General features: G+C 38.3%; 1 protein-coding gene across 1 annotated transcript in view; it reads right to left on the bottom strand.

Moving 5' to 3' along the window:
* Positions 1-2,970: 2,970 nt before the first annotated feature.
* The window catches only part of LOC128527910 (leucine-rich repeat-containing protein 49), a 44,744-nt gene continuing 28,746 nt past the window's right edge, over positions 2,971-18,968 (bottom strand). The window contains exons 12-18 of the mRNA XM_053500566.1: positions 16,454-16,629; positions 14,411-14,512; positions 8,900-9,134; positions 8,015-8,200; positions 7,621-7,730; positions 5,382-5,538; positions 2,971-3,743 (exon numbers count right to left, since the gene is read on the bottom strand). Of these exons, the coding sequence (XP_053356541.1) occupies positions 3,528-3,743; positions 5,382-5,538; positions 7,621-7,730; positions 8,015-8,200; positions 8,900-9,134; positions 14,411-14,512; positions 16,454-16,629 (1,182 nt within the window). The 3' untranslated portion in view covers positions 2,971-3,527. The remainder of the gene's footprint in view (positions 3,744-5,381; positions 5,539-7,620; positions 7,731-8,014; positions 8,201-8,899; positions 9,135-14,410; positions 14,513-16,453; positions 16,630-18,968) is intronic.

Raw genomic sequence — 18,968 nt, 5'->3', positions numbered from 1 at the left:
CTTGTTTTTGGACTGTGGGAGGAAACTAGAGTACCTCGGAGAACTCACCAAGCAAGGCAACAATGCTAACCACTAAGCCACTATGCCGTCAAACTGATATCAATTCATGATCATTTTTTGTGACCACAATTCTTTTTAAGAAGTAAAGGCACAATACATTTAAACGTGTGTTGGAGGATTCTTAATTTCCTAATTCCAGGAATTTTATACTTGAAACTGAATTGAAAAAGTGTGACAAAGATGTTTACTGGATGGGATGCTACAGCTGAACAGCTGCATCAGATTTTTTTTCCGTCACATTCATTGATTAAAAAGAGTGATTGTACTCAATATAAACATTTTAAATATCTCTGACTGGATGGAATATAATCACTTAGTCAAAAACAGCTGCTTTGTTTCTGATGTGATAAGTTTTGTCTTTGATGTGTTATAGATTAATAAACAGCTGGGTATAAACAAACCTTAAACCTAATATGATCCCATGTGTTCCAAATCTCACAGAGACTTTGAGATTCAATACTCTCAAGATTCCTAATCTGAGTGTAATCGATTTTTCATTTTTTTTTTTTGATGAGGTGTACCGTTATAGCAAAATGTACCTTTATCCTTTTTAAATGTATTTTTTAAAGTTGTGAAATGTTTGTGAAATATACAGTATGTTATGGCAGCAATGAACCATTCCCAACGAGGCGATTCCCTCACCATTCTCTCTCTTAAAGTTATTAAGACAAATAAATTATCATCTCATTTTGGCTACATGTTGATTCCATTCCATCTAAGCTTACATTTAAACATTATAAACCAGAAATAGAAAGAATGAAGCCCAAGTCTTTTGAATCGCTGTTTGATTTCTGCTGGCTGTTTAAACTCTTCCCTCCGTGGGCCACATCAGCTTTCAATCCACACAAACGTACATTTGTGATGCGAGTTAGTTAGCCTTGGGGATTTTCCTACGCTGCTATGGAGGGATTAGAGCCGGATTAGGTCCATGCAGCTTTGACAGCAGTGTTTAATGTTGCGTGACATTTCTGTGGACTTTGTGGTTATTAATTAAACAGAACAAAAAACATGACTGCAGATTTATAGTGACGACTAAGTTTTCAGAAACTTTAAGGTTTCTCCTTTTTCTGTTTTTGTCATGGATTTAAATCTTTTTTCCCCTGAATCAATCAACACACAAAACTTTAAATTAACAAAGGAAAAGCAGGTGTTTTGAGTGTTTTTTAAATCTATAAAAATAAAGACTGAAATATCTAATTTATATAATTATTCAGACCCTTCACTCTGTATTTGGTTAAAGCACGAAGTCAACAACTCGTGAATAATGCTTCAGGTTTGGCACATCTTTCTTTTGGAGGTTTCTTCCATTCATCATAGTGGAATGTTTCATGCTCAACAAGTTTGGAAGAACAGCTATTTTCAGGGATCTCCAGAAATCCTCCATTGGTTTCAGATCATTGGGCCACAGAGTTGTTTTAAAGCCACTCCTGTGTTGTCTTAACGGTATGCTTTTGCTCTCGTTGGATCTCAGATCTGAGATCCTGAGGACTCAGGATAGTTCTTTATTTTTCTATCAAGTTTCCCAGACGTACCAAAAACCTTTCGGTAGGTGGACCAAATTTAAATTAAATTAAATTAAATGACCTCTTTGTGTAAATGAGTGTATGTGTTGTGTGTGTGTGTGTGTGTGAGAGAGAGAGAGAGAGAGAGACCCTGGGTTATCACACACACCCAATGTGAATGTCTATAGTCAAGTAAGTTTACATTATGGTAAAAGCCTTCTGGAAGTAAATTTAGACCAGGGGAAAGTTTGGAGAAGTAATGTAAGACATTTAACCCTTAGAACAGTGTAGCACTGTTATGCATGGTGGTGGTAGCATCATGTTTTGAGGCTGTTTTGCTGCCGCTGGAACAGAATTCTTCCGCATAACCTCAAATCATCAAGTAGACGTTGAAAACCAGGGCACAGCTGAATGTTCCATCAGGAGAGAGACCTGAAAACTCAAAGCTAGGTGTGTAATGAACAAAGCAGGCTAATTTAAACTTTTTGGCCCATGCTTAAAATTTATGCGTTTGAAAGCCTATCTGATGAAAGTAAAACTTTCTAATGTAAAATTTCACTAAATATTAGGTGATGTGTGTATAATTGTGATCCTGTACTGATTTTAGAAAGCTCAAAATGCAAGATATCTTGTACTCTCAAATTCTATTAAAGATTTGTGATTTGTGACAATTCTTCTTCCTCAGAAATACCAAAAATAAATTAATAAATATGACTGTAAGCTCAATTTTGCCATGACATTCAGGCTCATGATAAGTTTATGTAAACTTTTTCCATGTGAAGGGTATTCCCAGACCACACATTTCCGTTTTTTCCCGTCAGGATCGTACATCATTTAGAAAATGCCCTGTTCTAGCCTGAATGTGTTACGTTTCCCATTAAAGGTAGGAAGGATGTTGATCTTGAGCACATGTGGTCTGGAATCATGCGACTATAAATCTACACAACCTTTCACATTTCCCTTTTCCTTTTTTCTCTACCCACCAGTGAAACTATAATTATGTATATAAAAGTGATCTATCTACAAATCATCATACAAGTGCAGCAATAAAACATTTGGACCTGTGTGCATGTGAGTGTGTGGATGTGTGATTAAAGGATATGTAGAGAGCCTATTCTGAAACAAAACCTCTCCTGTTAAACAGATAAAAAGCGAACTACTGCACATTCCTCTCCCTGGTAATTACACACCTCAGACTTTCCTGTGAACTTGCGAAGATAAAGAAAAACATTTTTCACGCTCTGCCAAGCAACCTGAAAACACTCATGCAGGCAGAGTGCCACCTTGACAGATTCGGCCCACTCCCGGTGCGCCCGTCTCCGGTGGTGGCTGTTGATTTTGGAAAGGCACTGTGCTTTTCTTTCAGTACTCAGACGCCGAACAGTCAAGAGTTCATCATTCTCTTTTAATATCCTGTAAAATATAGAACAAAAGCAAAACAAAAACCCTCTGTGCAGGAAGAGTTTAAGTCATTTGGATCTTATCCAGCAGCATAAAAAGAGACTAAACGGCTAAAACATAAAACAAAACATGGTCTAATCTCGTCTAATGTTTCGCAGTTAGACAACGAACAGAATAAGAACCGGACCAGGTTTTCTTTTTTTTGTGTCTGTGTTAGCAGCACCATTAGGAAGACGCATCACTTTTTACTTCTCTTCTGGGACACTCGTGAAAGTGTAAGTGAGCAAGCATAAAAACATCACAGGCATCATGTTTTTCAGAGATCATTCCTTTCTCTTTCTCAGAGCTTAAGTGTGTCACAATGAGTCTTACAGAAGTGTCAGTCTGTCCCTCCAAGTCATACACAAGTTCAAATCCCAACACTTGGACTAATCTCCATAGGAGACTGTGATTGGGGAAAAGGGAAAAAAAAACATCATCAGGAATGTTGTTTTTTTTTCTGGGTGGAGTAAACATCCTTTCATTTCTCTCTACACACTCTCCATGACATCGTTTTCCTCCTTCTCATTTGGCATTAGAGAGCGTGTCGAGGCAGGTGCGCATGCACGCCGCCGTGTCCCTGGTCTTGAGCACGCAGTCCCTCACCATCTCTACAAACATGGTGGGCCAGAGCTTGTGCAGTGCTTCTCCCTTCACGCTGGTGCTGGAAGCCGAGTGCACGAGTCCCCGCAGGTACTGATCCACCACGGAGCTGCGCTCCAGCACCTCGCTGCCGGGCTCCTGTGGATGTTAAGAGCTCTCGTTAGAATTTACAATCTGGACACAGAATAATGAAGTTAAAACATGAGAGAAATTGAGTTAAAAAAAATAAATAATGAATTTTCACCGGCACGTCACTACAGTATATACTTCGTATAAAAAGCACAACACAAATATTCGTGTAGATTCTGCCTGAAGGAATGTGAATGTGTTTCATCATTTAATGTGTGTAATAATGGAAATTACGCTTTAGGTACAATTCTATGGTGTGAGAAGTCATTATAATTTCATACTCTTACAACATTTTTACGTTTACATTTAATGGAATTGACAAAAGACGAAAGAAAAAGTTAATACAAATATTTTAATTGTTTCTTAAGTTCCTTTATCTAGATCACTACTAGTTTTAGATCTTTAGGTTTATGCAGTTTCTCTCTAATAATTCAGCATGCCTGATTGCACAAGAAACCTTCAAAACATTAACTGTCAATATAAATGGTAAAAAAGAGCCATTTTTTCATTTCTTAAAAAAATAATATATACAAAAGGAAATCACTGACTTGTTGACAAATTACTGTGGTGCAAAAGTAATGAAACACTTTAGTACATGCCGTTCAGGGAAAAATGATCAACTTCACAGTGGGAACAACTTGCTTGCACCACCCTATCGTGTTATATTCCATGCTACCAAGGCAATATCAACAAAAATAACATGAAGAGAGGTAAAAGCTATACAGCATCATATAATATAGTTGTGCAATTTGTACAAAAACATAACCTGTCTATGCAGGTCTTAGATCGTGACTTTCTTTCTTTCTTTCTTTTTTACTTGCAGTTGCATGGATGGAGTTGGATGGATCCATGTTTTCATATTGTTTGCAGCAAATTTTAACCTTCCCATCTAAATGCTGAAGAAGCTGAGACTCATCATACCAAGCAACATTAATTTAATCTTCTGTTGTCCAATTTTGGTGAGCCCACATGAGTTGCAGCCTCAGTTTCCTGTTTATAGTTGACGCGGATGAGTTACAGTTGCCGTCTTTTAGCTTGAACCAGTCTGCCAATTTTATTCTGACCTCTGGGAGCAACAAGGCATTTTCACACAGAGACCTATCGCTCACTGGATGTTTTTCTCAGTTTCAGACCATTTCCTGTAAACCCTGGAGATGGTTGTGTGTGAAAATCCCAACAACCATGCCATGCTCAAAGTCACTTAAATCATCTTTCTTCCCTGTTCCCTGCTTTGTTTGAGCTTTAGTAAATCGTCTTGACCATATCTATATGCCTAAATGCTGTAATGTAATGAGTATACTGCAATGTGATTATTTATGATTAATTATAATTCTAATTTTTAAAAGTTAGCAAAGCCTGAAAGCAACAAACAAGCTACGGAGCTATAAGGGTTTTTATCATTTACAACAACCACTTTTGAATGATTGAGAGATAATTTACATCTTATATTTTATAAAAAATTTAAGAAAGAGTCTTACATTGATGTACATGTGGTCTAAAAAGGCTAAAAACATGTAGACTGGTGATACCCCTATACACAATCAGAAGAAAAAAACCTAGAGTAACATCAGCATGTTGCATGCTATTGTGAAGCTAAGTGTGTGTGTGTGTGTGTGTGTGTGTGTGTGTGTGTGCATGGCGTGTCACCTCTGGACTGTCAGAGCCTCCAGCCTCTTTGCTGTGATAGTTAAAAAGTGCACGGCTCATGCTCTCCCCCAGCAGCTTGCCGTTTTCCCTCAGCTCTTCAGGGCTCAAACCGAACCTGCGAACTCTGCCCTCCAGCAAGAACTGCAGCTGCCTTTTCCTGCAGAGAAACACAGTGAATCTTCCATGTCAGCGCTTTGAAACAGGCTATAAGTTTTCAAATACTTTCTAAGGGCTCCATAACACGATAAGCTGCATTTTGATCTGGTCTTATTAACTTATTCGACAGATTAAAAAAAGAAAGACTGGATGTTGAGTAAGTGATTACAACATGTAACTATAAATGTCAAAAACGTCTTCATTTAATTAATTAAAAAGATAGTTGCTGGGAAATTGCTGTGCTATAAAAGGATGTGCTGTTAAATAAAAATTATAAATTTTAGGGAAATAGTTTTGTCACTGACTGTTTTCCTATAATTGCTCTCCTGAGTTGGGTGTTATACTTAACAAAGCATTCAATATCCGTGTGTGGAAAGATAACACGATTACCGGGTTGTACTATAATGTATACATGTAGAGATGTGATGAAGAACAGGCGCAATAGATGTTTTATCATACAAGAATGTTTAGGTCTCTCTCTCTCTGAGGCTAAAAATGGCACCTGCCTTAAACAAGCACTGGCCTGCTCACACTTTGCCATATTTGTGCACACACTTTCATACACAGCTATAAAATATTGACACGCATACCCATCTACCCTTTATTGCCACCTTAGGTTCAAAGAAAGGAAATCTGAAATGTGTCAGAAGTTGATCACAAGGCACTGCTGAATTCTCAAATCGGATTGGTCAGAACGTGGTGTTAATAAAAGTTCAGTGATCTAAGGAATGAGTCGCCAGTTAAAAAAGAAAAAAAAAAAAAAAGGTCCATACTGTAGATGTTTCACAGCATTAAATTGACATTTAACTATATGTACCACTCCGCATCCTAGGTGTTCTAATAACCATTAATTACACTGTCAGTCACAGGATGGGTGAAAGTAGGTCTCTATGGTCTGCAGTACTAAGGAGAGAGCAGCTGCCTGCCAAAACCCAGACTCAAAACCAATCACTTCTGATAAAGGCTGAATTCAAAATTCCCCTCTAACCTTAGATCAAGGGCCGTATAGATTGTATACTTTAAATAGCACACTAGATGTACGTTGAACGCTATTTGGAATTTAACCCTGGAACTCGTAAGTCAACAAAGCTGATGTTCTAAAGCGGAATAAGTGGAAATATAAGGAGAAAATTACGAGATTTACAGGACTGTCCATCTCCTCCTCCTCAACTTTTGGCTACATAGTGCTGGTAAGAATTTAAAACTAATTTCACCCCGGTTAATTACACTACAGTACCTGTTTGTCGTGCTTAGTTAGTTCCTTGTTAGTTAGTTAGATGTGTTGGCTGAGCAAAATAACTGTTTAAAGAATGAAACGAATCATAATCTGTTAATAATAAATAGTGCTTGTGGAGCTGTTTGTGGAGCTGTTGTATAAAATATCACACTCGAGGTCATGCTGGATATCGTCACAACTGTACCTTGTGCCTATAACTGCATCACAGCTGTGCTGATATCCAGTATAACAGCACTTACTTGTGTGGGATATTGCTTAAAAATATTGTAAAGTTGAACTGATAACGAGGAATGAAACACTACTGCTGTTATAGAAAAATAATCAACTTCTTTGTAATAATTGTGTCAATAAACATCTATTTCCTATAACGGCACAAAACACCTCATGTTTTATTTCATACATGCGATAGATACACTCTTAAGGAATACTTTTACTAATTCATGATTGTGGCTAGAAAATTCAGGCATCAGGGATTAACAGGTTCCAGAAGACCGTGTCTGATAGGTTAATGAGATGTTCCTGTGAGGTGCTGGCTTAAACGTGACAGCACGCCGAAGCTACAGAGGAACTAATGGCTGATTTTGTGCTGTGATGCTCTCTGCTGCCATAAGCAGATTTACTCAAGAAGGCTGACAGATGGAGTCAGAAGTGATTTTGGCTGGGATGAGGAACGCCTGCTGATGCCAAGCAGGTACCATCCTGCCCCTGAGTAAATACAGGTCAATATATAGGCATGTGCACACACACATATACACGCATAATTGTTACGAATGTCAAGTGTATTTCCGTGCGAAACATTCTTGTTAACTGATGCAAACACATAGACACTTTGGCGTGAACACACACCTAGACTCCTCCAGCAGTAGAAGCAGTCGACAGTGCGGGGTTTCCGTGGAGGCCACATGACCCAGAGTCCCAAAATGGCGCTCGGCTGTCATGACATCATTCATCGTCACCTGGCAAGACAGACAAAATAATGAGCTTTTACATAAAAGATGGACAAAGAATTTACGCGAAACTGAAAATGTCCTGCCAATATGCAGCAACGGGTAAATACATTCACACCACTTAGTCACTAGTCTGCAGTGACTACCTCATTAGCTGTGAATGCTAAATTAGCCTGTGTAAGTATGTGCTTAATGGATAAGGCTGTCTGCTGTATGGTTTTAGTGTTTCTAATGACGATTATGATTATGATGACTACACCGATGCCGATGTAGGTGTGTGACTATGTGTGTACCTCTGTGCCGTTGATTCTCTGCAGATTCAGGTGGTTGAGTCTGTAGATGAGGAAGGCTCGCCACAGGGTCAGACCTACTACAGGGTTCGTCTCCGGATCAATGGTCACCTGCTCCAGCCTCTTTACCTGCGCTAGTGCTGCTAACTGCAGCAGGCGTGTTATATTAGTCTCCCTGAAGATCAGGTGCTGAGGAGAGGAGATAAGTCAGAAGATATAAGACAAGCACAAGAGAGAAAGATAAGAGGAGAAAAAAATTAAATAAGAAATGAAAATGAATAGAAAGTGAAGATGACAGAGAAGCAATGAAACAAATAAAATAAGAGAAGAAAAAAAACAGGAGAAAGCAGGATGGAGAAGATTGAAGACCAAAAGTGAAAGGACAGTGAAAGAAAAGAAACAGGAAAAAGAGAGAAAAGAATAAAAGAAAAGAGAAAATAAGAGAGAAGGGAAAACAAGAGATGACAAGACATGACAAAAAAAGAGATGGCAGAAAAAAAAAATAGAAAAAGAGAAATTAATAGGAAGAGGAGAAGAGAAGAAAGAAAAGAGAATGATAACAGAAGGAAAATGCAGAGGATGATTATATTTATGGAAAAAAGAAAGGACAAATGACAAAGGAATGAAGATAAGAAAAGAGAAGGTTTGATAAGAAACAAGAAAAATAGAAGAAGAAAAATTTATAGTAGGAGACATTGATGACAAAGGAAAGTAGAGGAAGAGAAAATTAATATAAGGAGAGGATAAAGAAGAGACAGAAGAGAATGATTACAGAGGTGAGGAGGAGAGGAACATTAGGATGTACATGCACACCTGCACAGAGAGAGAGGGACATTAGGGATGGTGAAATGTGGTTCTAGAGTGTGAGGGTGGAGAACCCAGGCTCACCGTGAGGTTGGGAAATTTGAGGCGAATGCGTGGCAGAGTGGGCACGATGCTGTCGTACTGGATATAGCGGAAGGCGATGGTAGTGACGGCGCTGGCTGTCTGCACGCCCCAGCCTCTTTCTAGAGTCTCCAGAGCTCCTGGACCGAACAGACGCACCGTCTCGCCATCGAGCTCGGCCACGTGGCTCTCAGACAGAGACAGACTCTGAACGCTGGCACCCCCTGCCTCCTGGAGTCTGGAAACGACAAAACAAAAATCATTGGTGGGTCAGGGCCTTATCGCATCTACGTAAGACTGAAGAGTGAGCGTGTTACAGTATCATCTTTTACTGATCTTGTGCTAAAGTGCTTTTGGGACGCTTGCCCAAAAACAATGGCTTGTAAAATGAATCACTGAAATGGTTTACAGTAACACATGTGTACTTCAAGACTCCTGCATTAAATAGGAGTCATTTTAGTGATCAAATGAGCTTTACTTTTTTAATAACTGCTCCACTTTTAAGGCTTGCCAGGACTTGTATCTAACACATGACTAAGGGTTTAGTTACACTAACAGTCATGTTTTCTGGCAGCGCAAAGCTAATACTGGGAAATCAAATACGCTTATTTATATCATTTCATCCCACAGCACTGATAAATTCAGACTGCAGCATTGCAAAAGCAGTTTTATAGATAAATTGTTTGTAAAAAGATAATTTATTTAGGAGATGTTTACATAACATTTATAAAAATAATTTCTAGTGCCACCACTCTGGCTACGTTAACATTACCACCCTGTAGTGACCAAGTTTTAATTTAATGTGATACAGATATGTTTTTTTTATGGCTGCCTAAATGTACAAATCTAACTTCCATCCCTTTGTAATTTAGTCCTAGATTGCATATCAGGTAGGACTTGAATGAGAACAATCGGATCGGAATTAATGTAACTTTTTGCGTCTGTGCATGTATAGGGCGCTCAGTGACAGCATCACTCAGCACCAGCATTGCGGGGATTTCATAGCAGTGCTAGCAATAGCTGATAAAACAGATCTCAATTGATACAGCCAATTAACTCCTTGCCATCCTCCAGAGCAAAACCCCAAGCATAATTTTAATAAAATCACATCAACTATTTAAAATGAATGAGCAGTCGCACAAACTCATGACATTTGTTTCACTACTGCTCCAATCATGCTGTTTCTGTGTCTGCAGCTTTTTTTATTTGGGTAAATTATCCATTCAGTTGAACCCTTCTGTGTTTCCTACAGCAGCTCTGATACAGGACGTCCTCACACAGAGGCCACCGAGTACAGATATAAACACAGTAGACAGAGTCACACTGCTTACGGCGCTGAGTGCCTAAATGGTACCCTGCCAATTCCTATCTTCCTGATCCATTAGCACTGATGCTAATCGTTAACTCTCTTACAAAGCTCTGCATTTGTTTACGTGTGTGTCAATAGGACAGAGCAACCGAGTGTGTTAGTTAAAACCGAGTTAAAACAGTCTGTCAGAGAGAACAGTCATCCGTCTGACCTAATTGGCTCGGTTCCTGGCGCTGGACCGGAGAGGGTATGGTTAATAATGAAGTCGTGAGAGTGGAGGATCGTGGTGAGTCTCAGGAAGGCTCGATATCCAGGCGGAGCTCTGTGACCCGGCGCCGCCGTGACCTAGTGACACCCACATGCCAGCGGATCGGCTACACGAAGACCGGTATTTAGTATTAAAACACCTAAATACGTGCGATTGGCTTATTCAGGTTTCACTCACTGGAGACTCAGAATGGGGCGAGACATGGTGTAACACTAGAACCACACAGGGAATCCCGAAGAGAACAGGGAGGAATTTGTTCGATTTGTTTCAGGAAGAAGTTGAATGAGGACAGGTGTGGGAAGAGCGCTGTAAAAGGTGGGCATTGTTTTAGAAAAAAAAAAATCTATCCAAGTGAATACACCTTTAGTGATAGAGGGCCAAAAGTGCAAAATAATAATCGTATTCCTGAGATGAAAGACAGACACGAGGTTTACCACTTTACATAATTATTGTTGTTGTTTTTAAAATCACAAGTCTAAAAATTATATATAATTAGTGAAACGTTAAAAAAAAGTAAAAAAAAATTGAAACCTGACTACCACAAACACGACTTAGATTAAGTAATGATCCTAGTGATGCTACAAAGCGTTGAACTTGGCTGAACCCAAAAAGCCACTTGAGTGTTCATCATACCCTTTATTTAATCTTTATTATCTCCTTCCAAGCCAAACAAATCCAAAATATAACCCAGCTGTTCCAGGAAGCCATGCAAGGTCATGGATATATATGGTTGAGATAAAGAAGGAAGGGAGAGAGCACCTTTTGTGATTTTCTGGCACATTGGTGTTAAAATCGGGCCAATAGACATGTAGTGTAGAACAGACATTATTTAAGTGTAAAAGGACCTTCGACATTCAAAGACTCCAGAGAGTCATGTGTATACTACCCTCTTATTATACATACAATAAGATCTTACCTTTGGGATTAATAAGATACTCTATCTAACTGTTATTAATACATCTGGTGGGTCTGAATCAAAGGGAATTCAATACTTTATGTTTGTTTGCTACTTAATTCGGTTTGGAAATCCCTTCAAAAAAATGGAAGGGTTGTGTCAGGAAGAGCATCCGTTGTAAAACTTGTGCCAAAAATAACGTGCGGATCCAACCTCAAAGTCAAATGTACAACAAAAGCAACATAACTGGAGTATGTAGCACCACTGAATTTGAAAATTCTGTCCCATATTCTGCCCCCATTTGTTTTTTAGCATTATCGCTTTAACTGACCCCATGAGCAGACCTGGAGGCGCCAGGAACTGACAGGAAGTCCTGATCCCTTACCTTAATCAATCAATCTCAAAGTACACATATACACACATGAAGACATGCTGACAACTAGCGCAGAGATAAAACCGAGTCAGCGATGTGAGTCAATGTGTCACACCTTTGCATGCGATCACATTGCAATGGATGAGCTACGTCCTGGAGACATGGTCCCTCAAACAAATGTGCTTAGATAAAAAGTAATGAAAAGAAAAAAAGTGGTAGAGAAACAAAGCCACGTCCTCATGTTGCCTGCAAGGAACTGACTAAGCTCCAGCTGAAACAGGTCCAACAATAATAGCTATTTTTAACGGAGGTATGGGTGTGATGTAGTTTCGAATGCTCTGGCTGGCACACAAAGTTCAGTTTGATGTATTTATTCGGTCAGAGCAGTAGGCTCTCAGAGCAACTGGTCTATCAGGACATTTATCCTCACTGACTGGCTGATTGTGTTTTATCTGTGAGGTGTGGGATGGTAATGGATGGGATAAGAAACAAACTCCCTCTTCTGCTTGTTTCTCTTGCTCGCTCTTTCTCTTTCATTACTTTTATTATTCACAGTATCAGAATATTACTATATATTATTGTTTATTAATTATATACTATAATATTAGTTTAACTTTAGTTAAGTTTGAGTTTAGTTTATTATCATATGCATGTTAACACAGGGCCAACAGTACAATGAAAAGCTTTCGTTGTATGTATACATGAGCACATATGTATGTACAGTATGTATGTACTGTATATGCTTAAGTGAGTGCTTGTATGTGTATATGTGGTATTGCATATATAAGCACATACAGTATGTATGTATGTATGTACATGCATAAATGATTATGTTGTACTGTATATTGTACTGTGTATAAGTGGTATTGAACATGATCAACATATTGTACATTAAACTTCACATAATGTACATTAAAATTGTATTGCACAATGTAAATAATAGCTTGAGGTGTTCTAGTGCAGCCATTCCTTTAATCCTTTTATAAAGGTGTATATCACGGACGGACGGGATCATGCATCCAGTGATGTTCTGTGCCGTTTCTTTGTGCGCCACTTTTTCCAGTGCTTTCCAGCTTTGGCTGGAACTGTTTCCATAACACACTGCGATACAACCCATCAGCAGGCTCTCGATCGTGTATGTGTAGGAATTTGTAAGGGTGCTGGTCTTTATGCTGAACTTCCTTAGTCTCCTCAAGAAATGCATCTACTGGCAAAATTTCCTGGCTATGGTGTGTGTGTGGTGTCCAGAAAAAATGTTTGTGATATGGAAACCAAAGAATTTGAAGTTGTGTACCCATTCGACCTTGTATATACTGTAGATGGGGGATATAGATGGAGGAGTGTCCAGCCCCTTGCCCCCTATATTACTATAATAGCTAAGCTTGATTCTATGGCTATGCTTTTCTTCAAACAGCATGAAGTCACTTTTTTGTGTCATAAGTATGCCTGGGTTAACAAGAGTTGAATTTGATCAACCATGATCACTAGAGATTCTTTGCTTAACCTGAAATGCCGGTTTCGGTAACACAATTACACAAAATCCAACTAATCCGTTTAACTATTTTACGTTACACACTTAAAAGTTCTGATTTTGCTTTGTAAATGTAAACCTGTTGGTGTAAGGTGGCAAAAGAGTGTAAGAAGCTTAGCTCAAACAGAAATGGTCAATTTACAGAAGTAGTGCCAAAGACAAAAAGACCAAATCTGAGCTCAGTTAAGGACAGCGCAATGATGCAGTAAGTGACTCAGGGTTTCATCTTTTAAACTCTTGCGTTGAGGCAATCTGATGTCTTCACTTCCTGAAAACATACAGCTACGTGACCTGGCTACACTTAAATGTCTTTAAGTGTGAAGTATTGTATCCTGTGTCTCTGGAACGAACTCCACCAAAAGGCAAAAAAGCACGTACTTAACTTAAACTGTGGACATGCATGGATGGAAATGCCTGGAAGGTCCTGGAAAGACCTCTGCTCTGTTTCTTAAGACTAATGTGTCCTGGGAGGAAAAACTCGTAATTCATGCTTTTTTATTTGAACTGTGTGCTACAAGGCTACACCCACCCACACACACACACACACACACACACACAAACACGTACACACACTGCAATAATATAAACCAGTGTAAAACTCATTTTAATAGACAGACTTGCTTTCTTAAGCAATGCTTTACATTCCTTTAGTTTCTCTTATGAAACAAATTGATCACTATAATAATAATAATAATAATAATAATAATAATAATAATGTCAAATATAGCGAAGCAAATGTTTATCGAGGCTAATTAGACACAATTTTTTTCCTAAAGATGATGTTAAGTAAACTTACAGGATTCGTACTTTAAATGTGTGTGTGCTTACAGTATGTATACACTCTATACACTCTGAACATTGTGTCATCTGTATGATGGAATACACGCACACAATACAATACACACACAAATGTAAGTGGACTGTGTGTGTGTGTGTGTGTGTGTGTGTGTGAGAGAAGAGAGTAAAAGCAGATCAAACACTATAGAAATGTGAAGTCACTGCAATGGGAATGCAAAGTGGAGGAAAGGAGAAACGTCCACAAGTGATCTATTTAACAGGCATTAGATTCAGGCTGCATAATACAGGAGAAAGATACGTGTGTCTGTGTGTATGTGTGTATACATGTATGTGTACGAACCTGGGGTCTCGGGGACTGTTGGGGCGGCTGCTTGAGCGCAATTTATTGTCACTGCCCCCTGCTGGGCGCTCAGGAACAGTAAGAGGACTCCCTCTATCTCGTCTGAGAGGGAAAAGATACGTATAGAAATGACATAGAAGAAAGTTAATATAATTTGCATGTTTATATTAGCAAAGAATTCATGTCTGAACTTTGGTTTGACAAATTTCTCTCACTCTTTAAGAGCAGGAAACGACTGTAGGTGCACGACATATATATGACACATTTATAGAATAGTCAGAATAGCCAGAGTTCAGCAGCGCACTGAGGTGTATGATCTGAGAAAGAGCTTTAGCAGTAGGCAAAAAAGCAGTAGGCTTAACAGTAAAATTAAATTGGATATTGCCAATGTAGTGCATCACAACAGCTTAAAAGCCAGACGGGCTATCTGGAAAGTAAAAAAAAACTTTGTACATTGGACAATGATGACTAACAACCTTAACAACCAATGTGCCAGTCCAAGTAGGCACATTGGGACTTCACACTTTTTTCCTTGTGCGTTTTCCACAGTTTAAAATTTAAAAAAGGCCAGAAGTCGTAAGGCGTCAAACCTGGGCTGTGATGTGGTGCGGAGTTAGATGGGTGATTTGATGTTTCATCAAATAAAAACAAAAAAACAACAACAAAGCCTTCTGAATCATCTGGTGCAAATGTGTTTCTGTACTCGCTTACTCTTTTTGGATGCGACGGTCACACAGTGCAGTTGTCATTGTTCACGCATACACATACACAATCCACTCTCCTTGGCTCCCAGGCTACATTAATGTCATGCAAACCGTTCTCGTTATATTATCAATGGCTGGAGTTTTTTTTTGTATTTTGATTTATGATTATTTAAATGTTTCAGAGTTAGATAATTAAATCTGAATCTAAAAACGCATTTAACATTCGGCTGTCCTTTAATAGTCATGGGGAGAGTGTGGAATATAACTACGTTCACATTATATTGTAGTATAATACCCTCCAGTTTAAAAAAATATATTCTTTGACATGTGTGTAAAAAAGGCTTTCTAAACAAATTATAGCCTTGGACAGAGCAGAAGTTTTGGAAGCACAAGGATTAGACAGGTTGAGGACTGTTGAGGTGTAGGCATAAAAGGCAAGATAGCCGTATCAACAAAAATCAGGTGTGAATGTGAGCTCTACGGTAGCACACTGTGTCCTGTTTAATTTCTTACTTAACTTCTTTTGTTTTTAATGAGTGAGTGAAAAATCCTTCTGCATTTCATCATTGCCTTATTTTAACATGACCATAAAAATAACCTGTGATGATGAAAAACATCACACACACACACACACACACACACTAACACTAACACACACTAATCATTTAAATGAACTAAATAACAACAGGACTAAACTGATAAACACACATGCACAATCACCCTGATCTGCTATTTAAATATTTGCTCAAAATATTTTTAAAATCATAGCTGCTACTTGTCAGAAATGTCAACGTTTACTGTTTCTCTTCCCACTACCACAACTCATACTTCATCACAAAAAAAACAGTACTGTAACGTTACGTTGTCGTGTTACGTTGTCGTGTTATGTTGTCGTGTTACGTTGTTCTTTAGCTCTTTGTTTGCACATTTGCACGTCCACTTTGTTGTCTGTTGTCTATTGTTGTCTCTTTTATGTATAGAAATAGATAGTTTTAGATTAACTTAAAAATGTAAATCTGTCATATCTGAGCTAGTCAGCTAATTAGATCTCTTAGTTAGCTAGCTGGTTCCGGTAAAGTGTGTTGTTAGTTTATGTTGTGTTGTTAATTTATGTTGTTGCATGTATGTAGCACCTTGGTCCTGGAGAAACGTTGTTTCGTTTCACTGTGTACTGTATATAGTTGGAATTACAATGAAAGCCGACTTGTATGTCTTGTACAGTATGACTTGTATGTCTTTTATGAGAAAGACAGAGATCTGAGATTTGTAAAAAGTTGTTACTAGTTATCTTGTACGTCCGTTTTTTTTTAATACTTTTCTTTGTGTTTAATCTCTCTACCTGAGGTCATCAGGTGAAGGCTCCTGAGTGATCCCATTGGTCTGGCCTGGACTGTGGGCGGGGCTTGTCTCTGGACTCAGCTCTTCCTTGGCGCCATTCTGTGCGGGTAGCTCAAGGAAGCTCCTGGACTCCTCCCACTGCTGCGCTGCATTACGGATGGCCAGCCGTCGCTTCTCCTGGGGCCAGAAAAAAAGAAGGAAATGGCGACATCACAGTTTAATGGCAGCTGTTTTAACACTTCCGAACAGCAGCTTTCAGATGTTATCGAATAATAACGCAGAACACCAAAACACCTGGACAAGCAGAGCTTCATTACCTGGGCCAGATGTAATATCTAGAACTGTTCGGCTGAAACCAGCTGGGACCCAGTTTAATTAAATAAAGCGATTTTTTATGCTGACATCTCCAGATTTTAAGTACTTCCCTCACGAAAGAACCTCATGAAGGAGCTTTACAGAAATCAGGATGTGGATTTGTATCTCTAATGAGTTGGAGACAAGGGTGGCAAAAAAAACTGCTTGAGATAACATGAGGAAGAAACTGTGAGAAGAACCAGATCAGGGATTTTGTGCCAGAAGGATGAAATAAGACACAGATATGTCTGTTTTTACAGGGTGGTAGTAAGATACACATTTTGACACTATCAGTTATGGGACTTGATTGGTAATATACTAGGATGTTAGATTGCATAATGTTACTGAGTTCAGCTTCTCAGCCTGTCATGCAGGTGATAAATATTCACCCTAGTATATTTTTGTTTCTCCGATTTATTTCTTCCTGTTTTTAGGAAGTGATTAGTTGATGTGCACATGAACAACCTCTTTATATTAATTACAATATTTTGGATTTTTTTGAATTATTATTATTATTATTATTATTATTATCATTATTATTATTGGTGTTGTTGTTTTGTATTTCTTTCTCTTAATTTTTTTAATCAAATTAGAAAATTATTAAGATACTATTTATATATTTATCTCAATTCCTAAACTACTTCCTTACTCATTCATTCATAAAATCCTTAACATGAAACACCTCTCATCCTCCAAACACTGTAGTTCTTGGTTTAAAGGTTTTCAAATGTCTTAAAATATTTTTATCCTAAATAAAATTGAAAATTATTTAATTAAAAATTGATAATTTATGTTTAGGATAATATGTGTATAGCTAATAATTTTATTAATTCTTATATTAGATTTTTCTTAGCACAATATTTTTCTCCCCATTTTTAGCATTTATTAGTCCTTACTGTCCTCTGAATGGTGGGTTAAAAGGAAAAAAAAACAATAGCATTGGGTTAAAGTGTTAAACCCCATAACTGCTTTAACGATTTGTGGCTTAACCACTTTTCTGTCTGTAATACATATTGTGGAACACAGAATTGGTGCTGTCGGTTGGTGCCTGTGGCTGTGGCAGATATTTTGGGTATGCTTCTGACCCATTTTGTGCGTCACAGCTTTTTTTTTTTTTGGGGGGCTACAGTATTTAAGCAATACACAGCTCAAGTTCAACTTGCACCTAAAAAAAAAAATCCCTCATAGTTTTACTTGCCATCACCCTCATTGAGCTTTACTACACTGATGTATATCATGTATACAGTCTAGCTCCAGTAACTTAGGTCATTGAGCTGTGAGACTGCACAAGAGATGGTGGTGCAAAACACCTGCTATGGACCACATAAAATACTGTAGATGAGCTTACTGGAAAATTAGCTACACACATCAAAAGCATGACTTTATGTCCTCATAACACAGATGGGATAATAAGTCAAAAACGCCAATATAGTATTACATATTACTCATGATGCACTTCGTAATACAGAGGAACTTTAAGAAAAATCTTTCTTCCTTTAGCCTCTTATTAAGTTTTACCTCGACCAGGTATGGAATGTGCCACTCCCTCCCTCCCTCCGTGTGTGTGTGTGTGTGTGCGTGTGTGTGTGTGTGTGTAATAAGGCATGAAGGAGTTGACATTTTATCAGGGATTAACTGGCTTTCATTACAGAGAAACCATCAACTCCTACTAGTCTCTCCCACTTCATTCTCATTCCCCCATGGGCACAGACATGAACGAAAACAAATAAATCACACACACATTACACAAAAACACAAAACTTTGCCAGTTCTTTGGTTAAAGCTAACTTAAGTAGGAGGGGAAATAATTATAAAAAGCAAAGTTCTGTTTTGACACATTCCTGCACTGTTTTCTATTTTTTGTATATTGGAAGGAGTCTCCAGTGTCAGCTCTTTATAACAGTCACAGAAGGAAATGCCTCAGCATGCCAAAGCATAAAACCTTGAGTATTAGCTGATATCAATAATAATTTCTTTGAAGGAAAGAATAAAAAAAAGGTTAAAACAGGGGGGGGGATATATATATATATATATAGCTAAAATGTTTGTTTTTTTTGGAGAAAAACAGCTTCACACTAAATCACTGACAATACAAATATAATCAAGTTTATATAACAGTTAGTTCCTACCGAGCAATCTGATTGGACAAGAGGCATTCCACG

The sequence above is a fragment of the Clarias gariepinus genome, chromosome 7, assembly GCF_024256425.1.
Source record: "Clarias gariepinus isolate MV-2021 ecotype Netherlands chromosome 7, CGAR_prim_01v2, whole genome shotgun sequence".
Taxonomy (NCBI): domain Eukaryota; kingdom Metazoa; phylum Chordata; class Actinopteri; order Siluriformes; family Clariidae; genus Clarias; species Clarias gariepinus.
Note: the sequence above shows the minus strand (reverse complement) of the source record. Positions and strands in the feature narration are given on the sequence as shown.